This window comes from Lepisosteus platostomus, chromosome 4, assembly GCF_059453375.1.
Source record: "Lepisosteus platostomus isolate fLepPlt1 chromosome 4, fLepPlt1.hap1, whole genome shotgun sequence".
Lineage (NCBI taxonomy): Eukaryota > Metazoa > Chordata > Actinopteri > Semionotiformes > Lepisosteidae > Lepisosteus > Lepisosteus platostomus.
In genome coordinates, this window is record NC_142614.1 from 15098163 (window position 1) to 15113000 (window position 14838).

At 41.6% G+C, this 14838-nt stretch overlaps 1 protein-coding gene across 1 annotated transcript; it reads right to left on the reverse strand.

The window, feature by feature from the left end:
• Nucleotides 1–1573: 1573 nt before the first annotated feature.
• Nucleotides 1574–12927, reverse strand: tspan36 (tetraspanin 36). Its single transcript, XM_088628670.1, has 7 exons — nt 12763–12927; nt 7278–7469; nt 5835–5909; nt 5112–5207; nt 4240–4383; nt 2706–2789; nt 1574–2346 (listed from the first exon to the last, which is right to left on the reverse strand). Exons 1-7 carry the CDS (start codon nt 12820–12822, stop codon nt 2260–2262), a joined length of 738 nt encoding a protein of 245 aa, XP_088484796.1. The 5' UTR covers nt 12823–12927; the 3' UTR covers nt 1574–2259.
• Nucleotides 12928–14838: the final 1911 nt, after the last annotated feature.

Consider the following 14838-nt stretch of genomic DNA (forward strand, 5'->3'; position numbering starts at 1 on the left):
GCTCCCACCCCTGTTCGTCCCTCAACTGCAATGGGCGCGAATCCGGGTCTCCAGTGTCGCTCAACTGGGGTCTTGCCGGCTGAGCTTAAGTTATATAATGTGCATGGGCGTATTCGTTACAATAACTTAAAAAGGATACTCCAGCTATTAAGTATTGGGGATCAATAATTCACGTGAAAATGTTCCACAGTTGTCTTCTATATTGTAGAGCCCACGTAGGGCGCTGTAGCCATTTGCACGCAAGGCAGGCTGCGAGCGGCGGCTGAGGGGCGGGACTTCCCGCTTGTTTATAGTGAGACAAGGGCTGGAGATGCCCTCTTCCCTCTTGTGTCAGCGTAGGTGTGGTGCAGTGCTGTGTTTCCCCTGTCCCTACTGTATGTGTGTAACCCCCCCTCAGCGTCCTTAATAAATGTCCTGCCAACCTGTGCCAGAGACTCCGGCCCGTTTCTTTCCGTCGGCGAACCCCGTGAGCGTTACAATATTCTGTCACATTCTGCAAGCATACTTACCACACACACAAATCACCCCGGTAATACCACTGGATGCAAGAGCTGACGAGTCTGATGAGAATTTGCTGGGGAAGCACCAGTATGCACCAAGAAAGTTTTGAATGCAAGTTTGCTGAGCAGGTGAGAAGGAGACAAAGCTTTACCAAAGTGTGGGAAGCCTTGGAGATGTAAAGAATTCCTGAATTTTACAGAAACATTTTGTCTCCCAATGTAGAAGAAAATGCTGCCACACTGATTGGGCAGCGCTTTAGCATGCAGCGTGACAGTGACCCAAAACATACATCCAGTGCAACCAAGGAGATCATCGGGACAAACAAGTGGAAAACTCTTAGACTGGCCAAGTCAATCTGGTTTAAAATCCAACTGAGTTCATTTTATTAGGTGTTTTTAATGTTTCATTGTTACTGTTAGTCTTGTTAACTTTTTCAAAATTGCTTAAGATACTTTAATAAAGTGAGTGTTTGTTTAACATGCTGAAGAAACAAATGGAGTCAGAACTCAAAGTGGCAACAGGAAAGCATCTCAAATATTTAAACTCAGGGTTGGGTGAACTAAGGGGGTTGCAGACTTCTGCAAACTTAAAGGGAATGTATCTCAATGCTTAAAGTTACTTTAAATCAGTGGAATGAACACACATTATGTTTTATTTTAATATGATCACATGTATGCTTGAATTACTCTAAAATTTACATAATATACTCATCATTCATATTAATGTAATGATCAACACAAATACTGAACTGTAAACCAAAAAATAAGTTTTGACTGCCATTAAGTATGTAACTGTATGTAATTGTAAGTAAATGTTTGGGGAAAAAAAGCTTAATTAAAATCAAATACTTTACTGTTGATAACTTTTAAATTACTAGGTACATTTGAACAGGGATGGAAAAAAAATCTGAATTCTATCTCCTAAATCACTGAATCGATACGCTTTTATCATCTTGATATAACTCTGAAATTTTAAACTTCAGAAATGACAACTGCCATACATTTAAAAAAAGTTCTAACTTTACATAACATAAAGCACTATTTTCAATAAACAATCTACATTTCTGAGCATATTCAGATCTGCAGAACTGCATTTATTGTGCATTTAGGTGTGCAAAGCAGTTAATTCAGAATTTATTTTATTACATTTTGAATTAAAAAACACACACAACAGATATTTATGGCATCTGATTTTTTTTTAAAAAAAGGTTGTTTCCAGCATAAAGGTTCAGTGACCAAAGAAAACAAACAATAGTAATAGTGCCTTTCAGTGTTGCCTACCACTTAAAAATGAGGTTCTAAATAATACCATCCTAGACTCCGTTCAAATATTATTTGTACCAGGTGCATTATATACATTTTCTCCCACAATTATTAGTTAACAGAATTATTTAAAACCATAAGAGAAATTCAAGAAGCAAGGCACACTTCAGACTTGAGGCATATTTACAGAACAGCAATTCCTTGCCTTCAGTATTTCATTAGTCAGCTTATAATACCGAATCCTGTCCTACCTGTCAAATCAACACACTCTGAGCAAAACTCTTCAATCTAATAGACATATGAAACTTAAGTGAAAAAAAATCCCCTTGGAGCCTTGGACCTTGAAATTAAGAAATACAAAACCAGAAATGTCCCCCTGAAAACGTGACGGTTTGCTCCAATACAGACATTAGAACAAACACCCAAGTGTGTGTGTGTGGACAATCCTGAACAAAACAGCTATCTCTCCAGACCCCGAGTGAAGAGTGTGGGATCTTCACGCATATGTGCCAGACAAGGGCTGGTATTCATTCTGGTTCCTGTTTCTGCACGTGATCACGCACACGCTCAGCATCCCGAAGAACTGAAATCCAAACAGAAGAAAAAATAAGGCAAGGGTCTTTGCAGCAGACATTCGCTATGTGCACAAATAAAATATACTGGAAACGCTCAATCTGCTCACCCTTGTTTCATGTCAAATGTGCCATTTGCTCCCTACTTACGATGTACTATACAGAAATCTATAAGCAGTCAGGCAACTAGGAGTATCTGATGGCTCAATCTTGGTGCTTGTATGCCCAAGATCCCAGTGTGGAATGGTGCTCCGGTACCTCTCGGTACTCGGGTTTGAGTATGCATAGTCTGTCAGGCTGTTAAAGATCTTTTCATCTAATAGAACCATGTTCCTTGTAATATTTATTAAAAAGCACAATGAAAAGTTACCTTGATGATGGCAAACCCCAGAATCACCAGCATGGCATAGCTCAAGACCTCCTGAAGTACATGCTCCAGTTTGGTTTCACAGCCCTGTGAGTTGGAAGACAACATGTTTAGAACAAAAGATCACCACTCTTCCCGTTTGCAGCAGTTTCTGAAGTTTTGTACTTTAGTTTAATTGCCAGGCCATGGCAAGCTCAACATAAGAGATAATGGTTAGTTGATCTGGTGATCTGGTGAGAGATGGCCACAATGTAGACAGCTGAGAAACAACTTACAAAAAAAACCCAATGATACACAAGTCAAAGTCATTTTAGAATGAGACAAAGAGTGACTGTCTTGAAATAAATATATCAGCATCACTTATAGTAGGTTTTGAGGTTGCTGAAAATGATTTATATATGACTAATGGTCTCATGCCCATTTGGAAAATGAATCACACACATGACCAGCAGAGACTCGTCTTCAATGGACAGTCTCTGAAGGAGAGAACAGTTGTTAGAAACGGCCATGTGTGATGCTCCTTAGCAGCAATTCAGAGAGTTTCATAGAAAAAAAACAAGCAGAAATTCCAAGGTTGTGCATTTAATATAAAAAGCAGGTGCAACCTCTTTACCCAGTGGCTTCAGGGATCTGGAAAAATGAATGGCAATGCTTTTGGTGTTGAGACCCTGGCTTCTTTCAAGAAAGAGCTGGAGGAGATCCTCAGACCTCTTAGGCAACAAGCTAGATGTGTCCAATGGCCTCCTCGTTTGTAACTTTTGTATGCTCTATTGAACAGGAATCTGAACGCACCGGGCATCTGGTTTTAATCCTGTTCAGAAAGGGTTCTCGTTTGCCAAAACCCTCCGTGATGCTAGAAACACAAATCACAAAGGCCCCACTATGGTATCACGTGGAGAGTGCAGATGGTCAGAGAAGCACAGGAACTTTAGCTGTAGTACTCTCCAGCCACGTGAACACATTGTACAGCATCAGAAAATCTCTTTCAGTTTGCATTAGAAGCAGCTGAGAGTTAGGTCCATCTTTGAGCACAACCTTCTGAACACAGGAAAAGAGGTCTCATGTTCCCAAGGCTCCCTACCACCCACATCATGATTACTGATGGTGACTCTACAGTTTCCAGTCTCTAGTGCAGCCTGTTGTTGATGCCCACTGATGCAGTGGCAGTGGGGACATATCCCAGCTTTAACAGCAGACAATGAGACAATCAGTATTTGCACATCACCCTCTCATTCCTCCGCCTCAAATCCTAGCACCCATGGTGGGTCGCCAAAACGAAAGAAACCAAAACTGCACAAAAACATTTTATGTCCTCAAATCATGAACATCAAAACAAATCAATACATAAAAACTATGGATCAGTAACTGTGGCTTCTCTCAACCACTGCAGTTACCTTGAAGCTTTGTACCATTTAGGATAAGACGTGGACCTTGGTAACTGTTCAGTTTGAATCGGGACTGCACAGAGATTGCCCCACCAGGACAGGAGGAGGAGGTACCTGCGTGCTGAGCCTGCTCTCCGGAAGTCGGCCCTTACCTCTGTGTTGATGAAGCCAGGCTGGCCGGTGCAGTTGGCGAAGGCAGACTTGCAGCAGGACTGGGGAACACTGCCATTGCCAGAGGTGTGGAACCACTCGGTATTATTCCAGTCGCTGTAGTTCTTCACTCCACAACACTGGAGCTGCAGAGCAGAAAAACACACAAATAGCCAAATCATTACTGTGCCCCTGCTCCACACCCCCCACACCCACACCCCCAATCACTACCGCGCCCCTAGACCACACACCCCCCAAACACCCCCCCAATCACTACTTTGCCCCTACACCACGCCCCCCACAAACACCCCCCCAATCACTACTGCACACCAACTCCACGCCCCCCCACAAACACCCCCCCAATCACTACTGCACCCCTACTCCACACCACAACATGGCACTGATATTTAGAATACTTAGAATACTTTCACTTAGCACTTATTTGTTTCCAGCTTTTAAGACCAGCTGGTCTGTCTTAAGCCTGGTGATACAGTGAGATATTTGCACAGACACTGAAAGACAACATCTTTCCATGGCCTCAAGAGTCTCACATGACCCAGCAAAGTCACTGGATTTCAAATACTTCACTTGCCTTGTCTGTATCCTTTTCCACTCAAACTCACCCACATGGCCAACATGCGACTCTGAAGACAACTTTTCCATTCGGCCCTGTCCTGACTCCGATTGCGTGTATCCCAGCCATTAAAGTCATTGAATTTCAGTGTCAGACTGGATCTTTGCTTCAATTTACTCAGCTAACTCTCTCACCAGAGAAGCCTCACTATAATGTATCCTAAACACTAGCATGCGACACTGCCAGAAATTCCACACTCCTCCCCCCAGAATGAGAGCTTTCGAACCTTCTCCAGTTTACCTGTTGTTGCAAATAATCCACTGCTCTGCTTTCCGAATTCTTCCCATCGTACTTCTGGAAAACCTCGGCCATTGACCTTTCAATGTCTCTATTTACCTAGAAAAAATAGGCACACACACTCAGACAAAGACAGACACGCAATCTGCAAACAATGGAGTTTGTAGGACTGGAATGCCAATAATTTCTTCTCAAATAAACAAGAAACCTCAAGAATTTTTATAACCAATAGGCACTCTTGGTACTTTGACTTATTTTTTTGCTGTGTGGAAATTATCTTTAGAAACACTCGCCCTTTCAGGCTTGTTTTAAAAAGACAGCGACACATCCTCGTTGCTTTCTTTCCTGCTAAGAGGAAAAATAATTCAAATAATTAGCTGTTTATTTTGTATGTTTGAATTAATCACAAAATAGAAGAGAAATCACAATTTAAGTACAGTAGGAAAGAATTTCATAAAAAGGGAGTAGTGGTTGGTTACTGAATGCTTGAAAAATACTTGCTCATTAAATGTTGAAGCACCACAGGTGTTTATATCTGTGCTGTAATGGATAGAATAACAAGTAAGTTTGAACAAATGAGCACACCACCTTGAGATGAGAAGAACATCAGCATTTTCTGAGAGTTTTTGCTGTGCAGAATATACATGGTTTCATTAGTCTAATGATGAAGAAACCTGGCAGAATTTCCAGAACAATGAGAGCAGGGGATAGCTGGGCAACACTCACCCTTCCCCGGTAGATAACTCCCAGCACAAAGGCTGCCACTTCGGCTGCAAAGATCAGCAGGATGATGATGAGGAACTGATGAGGAGATACGAAAACAGAAAACAGTAAGTGAAACAGAGCTCAGCTTTTAGCCTTAGCTCTCTCTTCAAGGCCTGCTTGACATGACTTGTGTTTTCTTTAGCTTGTTTAACACTGCTTTCCTTAAACAGCAGTCCTATGCAGGACAAGGAGTACTGTGTTGAAAAAACGTTTCAGGCTTTTTTGTACCAACAAAGTTATTACCTTACTGAGCATTTTTACAGACAGTACTCACTTCCCTTAGACCTACGGTATATTGAAATGTTTTAGAATTAACAATGTGCCTTACAGAGGGCGGTTTGGCCACATCTGTGTTTAATTATGCGTGAAAACAGCTTAGTTTGACAATCACAAGCCATGAAAACACACAATATGACCCAAGAGACATCCACAGCAGAAGAGTACAGTCGACAGAAGAGTACATCAGTTGAGTGGAACTAAACTTGCAGAGAATGGCTATTTGGGGGGCTCTTCTACTAAGGTTACAAAAAAGTTTGATCTTATCCAAGATGGGTATTAATGTGTCTAAATATAATCAGTATAAATTTGCATGGTATTAAATGCGTATTAATGATATTAAGCTTGGGTGATTAATAAAGTAATAAGTTCCTCCACTCCCCCAGCCTCCCACCATTATCAAAAACAGGAAGTGAAAAGAACAGGTCAGAAGACCCCCTAAAATGTTTGCAATAATTTCAATGATATCCTTACACTACCCATTTCCCTGGTGTGGTATTTTTGCCAGTATTCCTGGTTTTAGTTTTGTCTTGATGACTTTCTGAAACTCCCCCCCCATCGACCTGCATGGGCAACTAATGAAGAAGTGAAGCTCCTACTGTTTTGGGAAAAGATTTCTGCTTTGCGTACATTTTTGGTGTTTTTTCTTTTGCAGAAAAAAAGGAACTGAAAGTCTGTGTGTGGGACTCCTTCAATGAGGCTACTGTTTTTGTGAAAGCAACCAGCAGCAGTTACCTTAAAACGAACTCAAGTTCCTGTCCAATTACGGTAAAATGCTGTTTAAGCAATACCCTTTTCTTCTAACCACTTGTTTGCCATGTTTTATCTGTTTACATTCTTTCTCTATTACAGTTTATAGCTGAGCTTTAGTGTACAATAAACACTAAACCAAGTTTTTGAACTGGACACACATTGATACTTTGATTCAAGTATTAATGTATTTTTAAGGGAGGGATACATTGGTCAAAACTACAATGTCTTCCAACGGAAGATTCTTTTACAGTTTGTACAGATGCACCTTTCTCCTCTGAGCGGAGTTTCACGGAGGCAGCAAGACCCGGCAGAGGGACAGACCCTTTGCCCTTGAGAAGCCCGAGGGTCTTGCCAGACCTGCAGTGTCATACTTACAAACCCCAGCCCAATGCGCGACTCGCGCAGCGTCGCACAGCACCCGATGATTCCGATGATGAACATCACCACGGCGACGCCCAGGATCACCACCGCAGGAATGAGTGTGTACTTGTCCTCCAGGAAGTTGTCATAGTTTTTGTAGCTGGTGAAGACATAGGAGCCCACATATGCCAGAGCAGCCCCTGCAGCCTGAAACAGAGAAAGAGAAGACACTTAATTTCCATCAGCCTAGACGTGTAAAAAAAATACCAGCTGACCAGTTTTGGCCTTTGACTTGCAGACAGGGCTTCCGGGTGCAACGTCACAATCACACTCCTTTTAAAAGTCAAACTTGGCCTTCAGTGGTTAATGGGATGACCGGAAACACACTTCAGTGACTCTACATGTAAGACTGAACAATTAGGCAAATCTGAGGTATTGACAGCCTCACAGCTGGTCCAAATGCAGAAGTGCTTCAGAACAGACCTGAACATCAAGCACAGAAGCATGTAATTTTATTCCTTTTTTCATATTGGAGTGAGCTCATCGTTGACAACACAGAGAGGCCATGTTTGGACCAATGAATAACAGTTAGTAAAGGCATCGTTTCGTTTTGTGCCTCAAGAAGGCATTTATTACATAAGCCCTTTAAAGCCCTGGCCTTCTGTTTCTAACGTGACCTGTTTGCGTGAGCTCACACCTTCGTGTGCTCGTTCTGGGAAACGTGGTCAAGTCCAGTAACAGGACACCTTCTGGTGTGTCCACTCAGCACCACTGGTGAATGAACAGACAAAGGACAGGTCTGGAGATGGATGAACAAGCAGATGACATTTAGTCGTGGAGCTGTGTGAGCAGTCTTTCTGTTTTAATCACCCAACACATCAAATATCAGAAGGATAAAATAAGGTTTTTTTATTATGGTTAATAAATTATAAACCATATTAAACTGGAAAAATTCACCTACTATTTATCCAGATCCACTGATCTCAAAAGACAAACAGAATTTATGAACGTAAAATACTGTGTTTGTACTCTGTTGTCCTTTAACATGCATCACGCTTGATCTGGGAAGGAACCCATATCCTCTTATCTGGTGCATGTCAATAGGGGAACAACTAACACTAGCTTTGCCCTCCACTACAACTGCTGAACCCCTCTCCTGTTTTCCCACATGGGAAACTGCTGTCGACACACTCGCACACACGTGACAAAGCCAGCTCCAGCAATGAGTATGGTGCCCGAAGTTCCCCCTCCTCACAGTGGGATTGAAAGACGCAACCAAAAGTAATTCCCCACCGAGTGATTTTGTTGAGCCAGCTCATCTAGCACCAGAGACAAACCGCAATAGTGCTACTGTCTTAACTCTACTGCCGAGAAGGAGCATGGTCCTTACTGTAAGTGGAGAAGACCAACAGGCTCCTTCTAAACAAACGCAGATTTGTGTAACGCCAACCTGCCCATTAGCTCCTAGTACACTGCCAGGCTGTTTTGTGAGTGATACATCATCCCATTAAAGAATGCAGTACAAAAAAGCTCAATGGATGAGATATTTTAGGGGGACAAAACAAAGAGCTTAAATCCAGTGCCTAGTTATAGACTGGGAGGCTGACCTTGAAACTAAAAGTCACCTTCAACTCATCCAGTTTCTTCATTCTGTGCGTAAGCAGGCGAAACTTCTCGCTCACTGCTGTGATCCCATGACCGTCACTTCCCTTTGGACAATTTTTCAGAGTTTCCAACGGATCGAGTAGCTGTCTGGGCTCCAGAGAGGAGACTGGAAACACAGACTGATGTCTGAGCTTCCAGAGATCCGTGTTCCTGGGAGACCCTGGACTCAGAAAGGGAATGACAAACCGCCCAGCCCGGAGAACTGGGCAAGCTGGCAGCGGCTCCGTGTCTACAGGTCACACCAATTAAGACAAAAAACAATAAGACTTCCTATCCTAATCAAGTTCAATTTAGCAGGATGTCGATGGCGTGTTGCAGCGGAACTGCTGGAGGCGCCTTAAGAGAACGTCTGATGAAGCTCTTTGAAGATACTCTAGGCATGCAGAACTGAAAGAGACACAAACCTCACTAACCCACTTCACAGCAAATAAAAAACTTTTTACCACCAAAACACATTCTGCACAAGCCCCCTTCCTCACTGAAACTGTTTTATCACACCACACTTCAGTACAATTCCTGGAGCTCAGAAGAATTGAGGTTCCTCTGCAGATTTTCATTTCAGACAAACCATCCCTTCATAAAAAGTCCTAAAAATATGCCACAATATCACAGTCAAAACCATGTTACAATCTAAAAAAAAAAAGAACTGCTGAAGAGCACGAAGGTTTTCTTAAAACATTAAGAAACTGAAGACCTTCAAGGCTAGCAGTGTTATACTGCATCTCACTCATCCTAATTAGATTTGGAGCAACCACAAACAGCAATTACTTGCTACCAAACAGTGAACCTCTCAATGAATACCGAAATCACTCACACTACAAATCTGATGTTCTGCCTGTTAAGACTGACGGCGTGATTCTATTACAATGATAGGACCACCTTTGCTTTCAATTCAATCAGCTCCCCACTCCAAGAGAACTGCCCTCTGAACATGGGCTTGTTGCTCAAATGGTAAAACAAGTTACCATCCACCCGGCTGTCCGAGTCCAATTTTCAGCTTGGCAAATAAGAACGATACTATTTCTGTCAGTTGCTCCTTCACACAGGTAAAACACAACCCAAACTCCTCCTGCTGGAATTCTGCGCACTCTTTTCTGCCCAGCTCCGGACAGAAACGCACGTGGAGTTCGAAGGGGCGGCAGAATGAGTGGTAATAACAAGCAAGCGTCTCCAATATCTCCTTAACTGCCACAGGGAAGCGAGCAAGTGCTTCTATTCCAAAATAATAATAATTGCTTACACTTATATAGCGCTTCTCTGGACACTCCACTCAAAGCGCTTTACAGGTAATGGGGACTCCCCTCCACCACCACCAATGTGCAGCCCCACCTGGATGATGCGACGGCAGCCATAGTGCGCCAGAACGCTCATCCGAACGTCTCATCCGAAGGACGGCGCCTGTTTAGAGTATAGTGTCCCCCTCACTATACTAGGGCATTAGGACCCATATGGGCCGCAGGGTGAGCGCCCCCTGCTGCCTCCACTAACACCTCTTCCAGCAGCAACCTTAGTTTTTCCTAGGAGGTCTCCCATCCAGGTACTGACCAGGCACACACCTGCTTAGCTTTCAGTAGGCTGCCAGTTGTGAGCTGCAGGGTGATATGGCTGCTGGCCAATGGCTTCGTCCACTTTCTTATGTTGTTCCATTGCAATTTTTGACCCAGCTAACCCTTGACCACTGAAGTCATCTCCAGCACCTCAGCTAATGAAGTAATTAACTGGAGGATTTCAAAATCTGCAACGGCATAGAATGGAGTTGCCACGGTTGACTACCCCTGCCTCAGTCTACATCAGGTGTCAAACTCAAACCCAGGAGGCGCAGTGTCTTCTGGCTCGTGTTCCATATGCTTGGTTACATCATTGATTCGAATTCAATAATTAGCTGAGTATCTGCAATATTTCTCATCGGGTGATCTCTAGTTAACTTTGCCTCTAATGAAGTGAACCCCTTGTGTAATCAACTGCAAACATTCTCTTAAGAATAATCCAATACGTGTCTATTTAAGAAAACAGACATTAGGAGTAGATCACCTGTATGAATAATGAATTCATGTTTTCAACAAAAACAAGGCCTTCGTCTCAGTATTTGTGTCTTTTGATTTAAGCTGTGTCAATGAATGAATGAAAGGGTTTGCTATCCCCTATTGTCAGTTACAGCTCTTCATTTAAGGCTTTGATGAGGCTGCAGAGAGCTTGCTTAGAAATTAAAGGCAAAAGCATGCGCTAGCCCTTCCATGCTGAATGATTAGCACCTTTCTTTCAGAGCTCTGCACACCCACTGTGTGGCAGCTACTGGCCCGGAGTGATGGTTTCAGCAGAGTTTAGAGACACCTTTCAATTAGCACCTGATTAAGAACTGACAAGCAGCTAATTGAACAAATTAGGAGGATAAGTAAAATTAGGGCACAAGATGGAATGAAAATTAGAAAGTAACACAGTGCACAAGGATCAGAGTCATCGTTATTAGATCCACAAATTATTGCTGATCTTTAAAAACAGCCTATATACAGGCTGTTACACAAGATATACAGGTGATGTATGGAATTGACCAGATTAGAAGAATCCAGGATCAGAACTAGAGACCACTGTGCTCAAAGAACAGAATCCACCTCCAGGACCAGGCCACGAGCACCAACGCATAGGAACACAGGAAGACGCAGTTTCAAATGCTTATATTTTACAAGTACCTATAGGTCATTAATGCGGCACAGGATCTATACGCAATGCTCGTTCACCCGCGGTGTTGTGATAAATACGTCATGATTCAAATGCCAACCCAGAAACTTCTTTACATAAGATACTGTAAATGCCTGGGATGCTCTTGTGCCAGCTTGCTGCCCTGTAAGAGATGTTACAACATTAGGAACTATGGACAAGCAGATTCTATACAGTCCATTTAAACATATGTATTCTTTCCTACAGAGAAAACGCAAGATTAAAGACAAAACGGGGTTAAAAGGGATGCTTTAAAATGATAAACTCTCAGCAAAGGTCGATTCGAAGAAGCAAATGACTCAGCTTATTCGGCTAAAGAACACGGCAAGAGCTCTGAAAAAGCCCAAACTTGAGTCCCTGTTGAACTATTTTTCATCTCAACTAATGCAAAAGGAGTGTGGAATTGAAGTCCCCCCCCAGAAAATGATTTTCCTGGTTTAAGACGGTTTATAAGAATAAGGTACTTAAACAAGGCGGCGTTTAGAGACTCTTGGATTTCAAATCTTGACAAAATCGGATTCATCAAGCCAAAAACAACTATTTGATTTACACGTATATACACTATTAACTAAAAATACTCGTCCAATAAATACGGATCACGCACAGCGATTCGGAACAAACTCCCACTTAAAACTTTCTGCCGAATCGGTTCAATGTAGCCGTGGGTCGACTGGGCTCTTGTAGTTTACTTACTAGTATGAATGTATGAATAGTTAACCTACGTATAATCTCATATTGTAAACTGGATATCCATGTCAATACTGCGTTTTAAAATTCACGCAGCGAATTAAGTCCATCACGGCCCAATACCGAAGAGGTACACTGCTGGGTTTAATAAAAGGATCACATTATCAATCAATCTTAATCCACGTTTTGTGGTTTATTTCATACAAGTTAACATTTTATACACGGTTAATAAAGTGTGAGCAGTTATAGACACTAATGAGAATTGTTTTCTTCTTACTACATTTTCTGATGAGCTTTTTTGAAAATGTTCCACCCACTCGCAGGTGACCGTTTTATTTTTGGTTTCGTACTATCCTCGCCACACACAATCATTTAAAAAAAAGGGTCGAGGCATATTATCAAACGTAACATATTCTAGAAAAAAATAACTTACCCAGAAAATCAAGCTCAGCAACAGTAGAACTGTTTTCGAAGTTATTAATCCGCAATCCATTGCCTGCAGTTACTGTAGGAGTGTAAAATGCTTCTGAAATCGTCGCTTCACAATTTCTCCAGCGATTGCAACTGTTATGAGCAACCTGTTAAACTTAAAAAACCACATGACGGATATCGCTCTGACTCACACAGTCACATGATTAGACCTCTGGGAAATAATTAGGGTTTTCTGTCTGGGTCTTAGAGCCCAGCAATTTCTCTTACAGTAATTTCTCAGAGGTATTGTGGACCAAGCGAATCGAGCTCACGTCAGTCATCGGAGTTGAAGTCATTTCACACGCCTTGCAAAATAGGTTTCCTTACCTTAATCACTGTAAAAAAAAAATACATTTGTTTCCTAATCTCACCATTTGTGTCACAAGAGAAAGGTGAAGATAGGAGAGCTTCCCACATAATGGACGTTCCCATACATTACCTGGAAAATAAATACAGTTCAGAATATCAGGAGCTGGACTGTTGAGTGCTTATTGACAGCAGATAAAACTAGGGTCTTGTCTAGAGTCGCAAAGGCAGTTTTCATCAACACGTTTAAGCACTCTGTTTTCCGTTGTGATCAACACGATATCTTTCATGATAAGAAATAACCAGAAAGAATCGTTTAACATCTTTAGTACTATGTGACAGTACCATTCTTATTGTAATCAAATCAAAATTTGGAAAAGTGTGTCGATTGGTATCCTATGGAAACCTAAATGAAAAGGAAACGAGTCTGAAACGGCGATAAACAGTATTCAAAGATGACTAATCAAATTTAGACAATATATGGGCAGACATCTTTAAAACGCAGAGATGATAGGGTGTACGCCAGTTTCCAGTCCAGGAGAGCAATTATCTGGGTGGTTTTATTTAAATTATAAATATTTTTTAATCATAAACTTTAAAGACTTTTTACAATGTTGTTATAAATGAATCAGTGGATTTATTATTATTATCCTTTAGGATCCAAATGTGAATACCCTTCATCCCTTGATGATCTGGGGTTTCTTAATTCAACTGATTGCTATCTCATTCTTAACTCATTTATAAGTGTTTCCAACACGTACTGAAATAGTGAAGAATTATCCTTTTAGTAATTGAATGTGCTTAGTAAATTTAGAACAGAAAGTATGTAATCGAATGTGTAGACCTTTTTGTGTATAAAACTAATCATGCCGTGCAAAAAGGATTTTTTTCACAAAGCTGGGCATAGCTTTGGTTCATAATTAGATCTGTCAAAGATTTATGGCACATGTTGGACTCAACATTTGAAAGCACATGGAGACTGTATTAGTACAACAGAATGTCATTAATTCTGATTGAAAATAATATAAAGCAAACATTCATTGTGTTGTATACCATAGCAAAGCCATTCAGAGAAAGAGAAACTTTCCCAGTTTTTCTTTCTCTTTATGGCTTTAAAATGTGGGGAACTTCTTAGAACATCAACATAATACGATTCACAGACAGAAACTCCAGGGAGTCCAGAAATCAAATTTCAAACATTTTCAGCCAAAGCAGCATACTGAAAGCTTTCCTCCAGTCAGGGTCTGCCCTGGCTAATCTCAGATATCTTTGTATAATGCGATTGCTGCCCAAGCACTAAAAATTCTTCTCAGTTCATCCATCCATCAACTTTCTAACGGCTTTATCTAATCCAGGGTCACAGGGGGAGGGGGAGAGGGAGAAATTTCCAGCAAGCAACAGGCACTGGGTACACCCTGGAAGGGATGCCAATTCTTCTCAATTAAATTAATATAAAAACAGCTTGTCATACTGTACTCTCAGGAAGTCAACAAGTGGGTCAAAGGCTGTTTTCTGCATGATAAGCATCTCTGCATTCTGCACAAAGCCAGACTGAGCCTTAATTTCCTTACCAAGGAAGAAAAACGACAGGTCTCACTGCAAATACAGAGGTCTCAACACCAGGAGACTGGTCCCTGGTGAAATTTTTGAGGATGAATAAATATATGAATAGCTGATCGACACTGACAGTACCTTTTATCCCAAAAGATTCAAAGGTTAGGATTGAGCCAGG